This window comes from Austrofundulus limnaeus, unplaced genomic scaffold (genome assembly GCF_001266775.1).
Source record: "Austrofundulus limnaeus strain Quisiro unplaced genomic scaffold, Austrofundulus_limnaeus-1.0 Scaffold44, whole genome shotgun sequence".
Classification (NCBI taxonomy): Eukaryota; Metazoa; Chordata; class Actinopteri; order Cyprinodontiformes; family Rivulidae; genus Austrofundulus; species Austrofundulus limnaeus.
Genome location: NW_013952446.1, coordinates 1,601,437 through 1,610,295, shown reverse-complemented (window position 1 = coordinate 1,610,295; position 8,859 = coordinate 1,601,437). Strand labels below are relative to the sequence as shown.

The 8,859-nt window shown below is 36.9% G+C and overlaps 2 protein-coding genes across 2 annotated transcripts in view; one reads left to right on the top strand and one right to left on the bottom strand.

Moving 5' to 3' along the window:
- The window catches only part of znf330 (zinc finger protein 330), a 21,916-nt gene extending 14,457 nt beyond the window's left edge, over positions 1–7,459 (bottom strand). The window contains exon 1 of the mRNA XM_014007800.1: positions 7,365–7,459. The gene's annotated coding sequence lies outside the window, so the exon portion shown is untranslated. The remainder of the gene's footprint in view (positions 1–7,364) is intronic.
- rnf150a (ring finger protein 150a) overlaps positions 1–8,859 on the top strand; it is a 21,608-nt gene that overhangs the window by 8,848 nt on the left and 3,901 nt on the right. Inside the window, exons 2-4 of the mRNA XM_014007799.1 lie at positions 3,190–3,440; positions 6,672–6,743; positions 7,006–7,088. Coding sequence (XP_013863253.1) covers positions 3,190–3,440; positions 6,672–6,743; positions 7,006–7,088 — 406 coding nt within the window. The remainder of the gene's footprint in view (positions 1–3,189; positions 3,441–6,671; positions 6,744–7,005; positions 7,089–8,859) is intronic.

Below are 8,859 nucleotides of genomic sequence, written 5' to 3'. Positions count from 1 at the left end.
TATATATACACATACATACATACACACACACAAAATTAAAAAAGCAAAAACAAAGTTAGTTCAAATAAAAAAATCCAAATACATTGTACAAAGTTACAGCTATAGCTTTCTCTCAAGGAGGTGAACGGAAAAGTTTCATTAGATTTATGGACTTTTTTTAAAAAAAATCTTGTGTTAATGTTTAATTTTTACTTTACTATGCATCTACGTTGTTTGAAAGACATCCTGGCATTCATTAAGCAGTACATTAAAAAAGAACAGACTATTTATATGATTTATGTTGGGGTATGTATTAGTATTATTAGTTAGTAGGTTATAGCCAAGATTGGGCAATTTCAGATAATAAATGCTTCCTAAAACCTCAGTTAAATCACATAAAAGTGTCAGTCAGAAGTACCCAGTTTGGCCCTTATCGTGCAGCCCTTACTATAAAAGTATGAAGAGGAAAGAGAAGGAAAAGTGTGTAGCTTTTTGTCTTTTTTTTACATGTTGCAGTAAAGATGTGATCACTGGCTGTTAACTGGCTGTTGGTTTGTTTTATCATTCATCCGATTGTGCTAAGTGATCCCAGTGGTATCGTTTGATGTGATGGGTGTCGTTGGTGAAGATTCTCTGTCTTCCATGTCTTAGACGTTCTAAGTGCCTGAATAAAAATCAACTGCACTTTCTTTCCTGCATTTTAATTCTCTAAAAAAACTGAGATTTTATAGGGGCAAATTGAACTGCTCTTGCAAAGGAAAAAAACACAAATCTGACGTTTAAATTGTGTGTATTGGCGCAAAAATGGTTGTCATATGTCAAAAGGTTTGATCAATAATTTTACACACCATATATGGGTATGTTAATGATGTCTGATAAAAAGCTGCTGTTGTGTTTCAGCCTTTCGTGGTAGTGCAGCACCTCTTTCGTACTTCATAAACTTTTTGTCATTAGTGTGGATGTGTAGGTTTTTAACCTTTTCCAGTTCAATGGTACTTGTCTTGCTGGTACTTTTCATAATGCTGTGGCAACCACATCCAACTGTTTCAAATGAGCCAAACAAGTGTACACAGCAACAGATGCTCAAACGGCGTCTGACACGTCATAAAGTTAGGTCATTGTGATAAAACTTGTTTCAACTGTGTGCAAAGCTTCTACCTTAAATGGAGCAAGTTTCATGTAAACATGTTTCCTTGTGTCAAAAAATCACTAAATTACATGTTTCTTTTTCTGCTTCCATATTTTTGACCTAATGGTTCTGAAAGCACATACTGTATTTCTCACTTGTCCAGACCTGGCCTCTGGCATCGTCTCCCTGATTTAGAGGTTCTATTTTTATCTCATCTAACTGCATGACTGAGGAAGATAAGATTTGAGGCTCAGGGGCATTTTGAACCCTCCCTTGTCTCTATGGGTTATAAAAATCTAGTTTATCCTGCAAAAGTGAAGTTTGAGTAAAACAGTTTTGTCCTTTTGGCTTATCTACCTTGGGACATAAAGGGATGCGGTTTCGTTGTGTGTTTGCAAAAACAGCAGAGTGCATCATGGTGATTTCCTCACAGCACCATATGGCCACGCTTAATAAAACCATAAACCTGCAGCTTAAAGTGTTTGTTTCTAAAGTTACACTTGTGCAAACCGTAGAGCTGTACAAAACATGGAACATTGATGTGTTGTCACGGACTCCTGTTCCACCTGCTTCAGTGCACTCATCGACCATCTGACCTCATTGGAAAAAAAAATCCCATGTTGGTAAGAAGTAGATAGGTAGTTGAATAAGATTAACTTAAAAAGAAACAAAACAAAACATAAAAACAGGCAAAAATATACAAAAAAAAAACATGCAAAACCAAACCTGTTTCCTGAAGGAATAAGAGTGACAGCTAAAAATCATCGCTGTTAAATTCTCAAAAAGTTCCTTATCTGTTAGATTCAAACAACCGTGCCTCAGTAAACGTGTCAGTGTACAGAGGTGCTGTTTCTGGGGACCAGTAGATGAAATGAAGCCCCACAGGGAGCTTCCTCTGGCTCCAGGATGCCACTGTCATAAACAGGCAGCAGAGGAGGGAGATAGGATGTAACTTCTGCTACTTGGAATCGTCCACCTTAATTATAGATGGAGCTTTGTTTCTTTGTTTGGAAAGCAATAAGTCATTCCTGTGTAATTCTCCCACCATGTGTTGGAGCTAAAACCAGTGTTGGACCTTTAAAACTGACAAACAGATTTCACAGTTTGTGAAAAGACCCTGATCCCTGAAGTATACTGCTTTTGATCAGTAGGACCAAAGTGTTTATCATTTCTTTGTGTCTTCAGATGCGTTTGCATTTTGCTACACATACAGTAAAATAAAGTCAGTTTGCACTAAACGCCAGCGTAGAGATGGCACACTGTAAATGCAGTTTTCCTTTCCAGATGTCTTTCAGGGGCAGAAAGTTTCTGACTGTAACAGAAACGCTTCATCGTATGGAACGAGCAAACCACCAGATGGTGGCTGGCAGGGAGCCTCTCAAACATAGAGAGGATTGTGTTGATCTGCTCTGTGTGAGCTCCCAGCAAATGGCTCAAAATTCCACATCACACTGGGTCTAACACAACGATAGCTTCCAAATTTAAAGCCTTTAAAAAAATTAATTAAGACATTTGCATGTAACTTTTAACTGAGTAACATCTAGCCTTTGGGGCTCCATAAATGAGCAGCACATGTTGACTGTGAGGCATTGAGCGTCATGTTGGTTCGCATATTGTGGAAAAACACACTGTAATTTAAATGGAATTACTATCAGTGATTGTTACACGTAGCAGATTTATTGTTACTGCAGGGTGGGCCTTAAACTGTAAATCTGTATCAACCTATGTCTTTAAACTTGGGTAGTTTGAAATTAAACATGTGAAATCTAGGTAGATTGAAAAGAATGAATACTTCAAAAAGTCCACTTTCATAATAAAACATACAAATTTACCAGGCTGTGACATGCCAGCTATTTTGAATTTATTCATGAAAAAAAAATTAAACTTTGACGTTTTTTCATCAAATATTTCAGAGGATTACTTCCCAGTATGACATGCTTCAGTAGAGGGCGCTGTTACTCTCTGGACTATTACTGCACTGATTGTATTGTTACCAAGTATGACACTATAATATGTTATTTACACCCATACTTAGAACAATGTCTTTGTTTTGGTATTCATCTGTTATTTGTGCTGCACAGACTCAGACAACATCGTAGCCATCATGATCCCCGAGCCTAAAGGCCGTGAGATCGTGGCCTTGCTGGAGCGGCACATTATGGTCACGATGCACATCACCGTGGGAACCCGCAACCTGCAGAAGTACGTGAGCCGAACATCGGTGGTGTTTGTCTCCATCTCCTTCATCGTCCTCATGATCATCTCTCTGGCCTGGCTCGTCTTCTACTACATCCAGAGGTTCCGCTATGCCAATGCACGAGACCGCAACCAGGTATGATCTAAATCTTCATTAGTCTGTATATTTGTTAAAAAAAATACAAAAACATCAGATATCTTATTTCTGCTAGATACTACAAATGGTGTATTTTCTCAATAATTTCAACTTAATTTATTAACATAAAATATTGCTTTAGAGGTTTTTATGATGCATGACTAACCCACAAATGTATTTCTTCAGTTACAGTACATTGCCCCTTCAGACTGGTTTAAAAAGAAAAAGCTCTATTCCCTTAATTTATAATGACTTTCTCTCTTAACACATTTTTTTGTAATTTTATTTTTATTGGAAAAGTACTTGAACAGTGAGAAACATGTCTTTTGTACATAATTTCCATTTCCCTTTGAACAACATCAACAATATAAAACAGAACAAACAAACAAAACAACAGAGAAAAATAAAAAATACTGTATAAATAAATAGATAAATGGGGTGGGGGGGGGGCGTGCATGGTCCCGGAGAAATGGAGATCCAAGGGGTTAAGAGAATGGGGCGTTACAAACACTAGCGAAGTCCAAATTGAGATCAACGAAAAACGAAACAAAGACATTCAGTCCCGCTCACTGATGTAATTATACAAAGTCAGATCTGATGGGTTTCACATATGCAGTCCATTTAGTCCAGATTGAATAAAATTTATCTATTTGCACTTTGAGTGAGTAGGACAGTTTTTCCATTAAGAATATATCATGTACTGTGTCAATCCAATCATCAATGGTTGGTGGCTCAGTTTTAAACCATTTTTTGGTTATTGCTTTTTTGCTAGCCACTAGTAACATATAAAGTAATTTTTTATTGTGTGCATCCCAATGGTTCAGAGTCAAGTCTCCTAGATATAAGGTCTCCCACTTAAAAGGAATGTTTGAGACAAATACATTATTAATATGTTTGTGAAGTTTAATCCAATAGTCCCGAATAACTCGACAGTTCCAAAAAATATGGTAGTGATTGGCCTTAGCCTTACCACAGAGTCTCCAACAATCTTTTCCTGCACCTTGGTATAGTTTTTGTGCTGGTGTCCTAAAAAATCTTATCACATTCTTCCATCCAAATTCTCGCCATATATTTGATCCAGTAGACAATCATTGTATTTGACAAATTTTTCCCCAATTTTCCTCAGGTATTTTCACATTTTCTTCTTTTTCCCACTTCTTCTTAATGTAATCTGTGTTTTCTTGTTTACATAGCTGTATACCATTGTATAGTCTTGTTATTATTTTAGTGCATGGTTTTCCTTCAAACTTTGTTAGAAACAATGGGATAAGATAACTGTCAGAATTATTGTATGTGTAAGAGTCTAAATTTGTACATGTAAGTCTATAAATGTACATAAATTTGTTACAACTTTGCCACATTACAAGTACGAATCAAATTTACAAGTACAAATCAAATTTACAAGTACGAATCAAATTTACAAGTATGAATCAAATTTACAAGTACAATTCTTATGTGAGAATACAAGTTTTTAAGTTACAAATACAAGTTAAAAAGTTACAACTTTGCCACGTTACAAGTACAAATCAAATTTACAAGTACGAATAAAATTTACAAGTACAAATCTTTTACCTGTCAAAATAACAGACATTATGCATGGGACACCGAAAAGATCGATTGCAAACAGTAACTAAGTCAGACCACTAGGGGGACATGACCACTGCCTCATTTGGGACCAGACAAACTCTTTATAAACACAACAATTTGCTGAAGGGAATGGCATTTGAGGCTTTTCAGTTTATCATTCATGTCATGTAGTACAACAATAAAGTAGCACCCGCACTAGTTCATTAGTGTGTTGATTGTGTTGGAGAGGTTCGTCTGAAGGCACGCAGCTTTTCTTTGTAGATGTGGCTGAGTCCGGTCTTGGATGGGTTCTTCTTCACTCTTGATTCCACTTTTTTCCATGCAAACTGCTGAATTTGTTCCATCATTGTTTCTGGGGGTTTAACCACCTTAATGGAGAAGCCTCTGCTGATCAGATCTTTGGATGCCTCCTTGACTGTGTTAAAGACTTGCGCTCCATCTTTGTACTTCACCCGCAGTCTGGCAGGAAAGAGTCTGGAACTGGATCTGATTTTCTTTCAAAACTCTCCTAATATCCGCATATTCCCTTTGCTTTTTAATGATCAGGTATGGATAGTCGTGGTCGAGATTTATCTTGTGGTTTTTCCACGTAAAACCTTTCCCCCGCCAGGCGGTACGGAGTATAATTTCTTGGGTTTTAAAGCTTAGAAACCTGACAATTATGGAGTGTGGCGGAGCGTCGTCTGGTGGTTTTGGTCCCGCCGAGCGGTGCGCTCTTTCGGTTAGCAGGTCTGGTTCACACTCAGCTAGGCCCAGGCCGTCGCGAAGCAGACCCTCCACAAAGGCAATCGTTGTCTGCGATTCCTTCTCTGCCTCCTCAGGTATGCCGTAGATCCGAATGTTTTCACATCTTGCTCTGTTTTCCAGGTCCGTCAACCCTTCTTCCATTCTCTGGTTTAGCTTTAGCATCTCCATCATTACTTCCTCAAAGATTTGGATTTTCTCTTCCACTCCTTCAATTCTATCTTCAGCTTCGTCCATCTTGGTATTTATCTTGGTGATCTCCTCTTTGATGGCCTCTAGCTGTCCTTTATTTTCTGGGTGGAAACCTTTTATTTCTTGCGATATCACATCCAGATCAGCCATTTCTCCTCGAGTTAGCTTGATTGTAGTCACACGTTGGCTTCAACTGCTATCTGGCTATTTGAGTTGTGCGCTTCAGCAGTTTGCTTCTTAGTCAATATTTTGGTAGAAAAGTAACTCCCTTTATGTGTTAACTCAGTAAGCTCGTTTATTTCTTGCTTAATATGGGAGTATTTTAACAAATTCTCAGGTTCTGTTGGGAGCCTTTCACTCACATTGCCATCTTGTTGGTGTTCCGACCGGAAGTCTCTCAACAAATTTTAACTGAATATTTGATGGTATTTTTTTATGAGCTTTATACATTACTTGTAAAATACTATAACCAATCAAACCATGAATTTTTAATAATTTCAACTGATAAAAACGCTATATTTGTTGGATAACCATAGCAATTTCTGCTAATAATTTTTATAGATTTTTTTTTAGTTGAAACCATAACAGTTGTAACCTATAAGTGATCTGTGTGATACCAGAACAGTTTTCAGGTCATTAAAACCATTTTTGTCCAACAATATTTTCTTTTTGACTCCTGAAGTAATAATAAGTGATTTGTGTCTGCAGAGGCGCCTGGGAGACGCTGCTAAAAAGGCCATCAGTAAACTTCAAGTGCGCACCTTAAAGAAAGGAGACAAGGTAAATCAGTTTCCCCTAAACTGCAGTACAGCTAGAAGCAAAAACATGGAGTTGATGCAGATATATTTGTGTGTGCACAGCACAATTTTCTCTTCCACTAGATCTTTTTTTTAACTTCTCGATCATTTTTAAAGATCTTTTTTTTTATTTACAGAAATATGTCAGTTGTAGAATAATAACAATATTATGTATCTGATTTCTGAAGCATACATTGGATTTATTTGAGAATTAATCTTCATTTTTGTGTTTTGTTTGTGTTTAGGAAACTGAGTCGGACTTTGACAACTGTGCTGTCTGCATTGAAGGTTATAAACCTAATGATGTTGTGAGGATTTTGCCATGCAGGTAGGTGTGCTTGTGTGCCAGGCTCAGCTGTATTTGCCCTGTGTCTGTTACATTTGATCAGCCATTTATTTGTGTCTGTGTACATATATATATNGTTTTGTGCTGCTAGCTTAATCTGTAATGACTAACTAAGCTAAGTTATATTTTCGCTTCAGCACGAACTAAACAGCTGCATATGAATAAATAAATATTCTTCCTACATCTTACAATATTACTGGATTATAAACGCAAGTGTCACTTCCGATAAATAACGATGACTTTGACTAAAATTGTTACCTTAGTTTAGTTACAGTACCACGACAGCCTCTAAGTCCGTCAAAAAAATGTGCTCGTTGAATCAAAGTACCGAGCTTTCCGTTCCGCAAGGGAATTTTCTGAAGACCGCCGCAGCTTCTTCTTCCTCTCTTCTTCATTTGGGTTTATTGTCGCTTGGTACATGATGTGTATTACCGCTACTTACTGGAATGGAGTGTGGGTCAAAATGTTTGTGTGTATTATCCATAATTATATTGAATCAACTTTGTTTTCCTTATGAACCTAATTGGAATTTGAATAGTTTTACTTCCTGATTCTTTCTATAGTAGCTATATTTATAACACTAAATGTTTCTTTATCCTTTCTAAATTCATCCATCATTTATCTTCTTTCTTATATTTCTGACACACTAAATTGAGTTTTCTGCTTTTCACTATCTGCACAGTGTTGACATCCTATCACGCTGTATCCCGAATGTCTTGTGTCCAAATCTCATTCTTGTTACTGTAATAATCTCTTTTATTTCTCTCTCATCTTCTCAGTTCCCCCAATCTCCTTTAAATCTTATAGTACCAAATTCTAATATGTAACTTACAATCCTATCATCTTTAAGTAGTGGCTGCTGTATTTTAAAAAAAAAAATCTTCTGTTTTCTGAATGGCTGTGCTGTAAACTAATACTGTGAGTGCTAAACTTGAATCTGATTTATTGTATCCACTGTACTACTAATAATAATGCTAATATTTCCCCTAAGAACATGTACAATTAGGTTGGCTTCAGGCCCAGGCCTCCCTTGAAAAGAGATCTGAGATCTCACTGGAACTTGCCTGGTTAAATAACAGTAAATAAAATAAAATAAATGATATAAAATAAAATAATGTATACTGAAAATCCATGTATGATTTTTAAATTTGTTTTAACTTGCTATTCCTATTTCCAGCTTGATCTTTGATTATTCTGCATAAATCTGAACATATTTGATAGTTATTATTTTTCTTGTGTGTTAAAGCTAGATTTGCATTCAGTATAATTCATGTATAACCATTAATGGTACAGTTGGACTGATAAGCTTGGCTATTTGAATTTTTACTCATTGATCACCCATAGGTTTACATCAGTTCCAGTCTTCAACTAGAAGAAGATTAAATCTATTCCCAAATTCAGGGGCCACATCCTTTGAAGGACCTGGCCTACTCGGTCTACGTGGGCAAGGTATTTTGTTGACCATGAAAACCAGAAGGTGTCTGTGAGTTTGGACGTTCTGTGCTTCTATTACTGGTCAACAATCTCCCCAGTCCAGGTCAGCAGTCCCTCACCCAAACTGAGCACAGCCTGGGACAAGAAATGCTTTCCTTTTCTGAGTTGCCAAAGTTTGAAACTCCTCATGACAAACCAAAAATATTTTTTAGAGAATATATGATAGATAGCTAGATAGATAGATGGATGGATGGATGGATGGATGGATGGATGGATGGATGGATGGATGGATGGATGGATGGATGGATAGATGGATAGA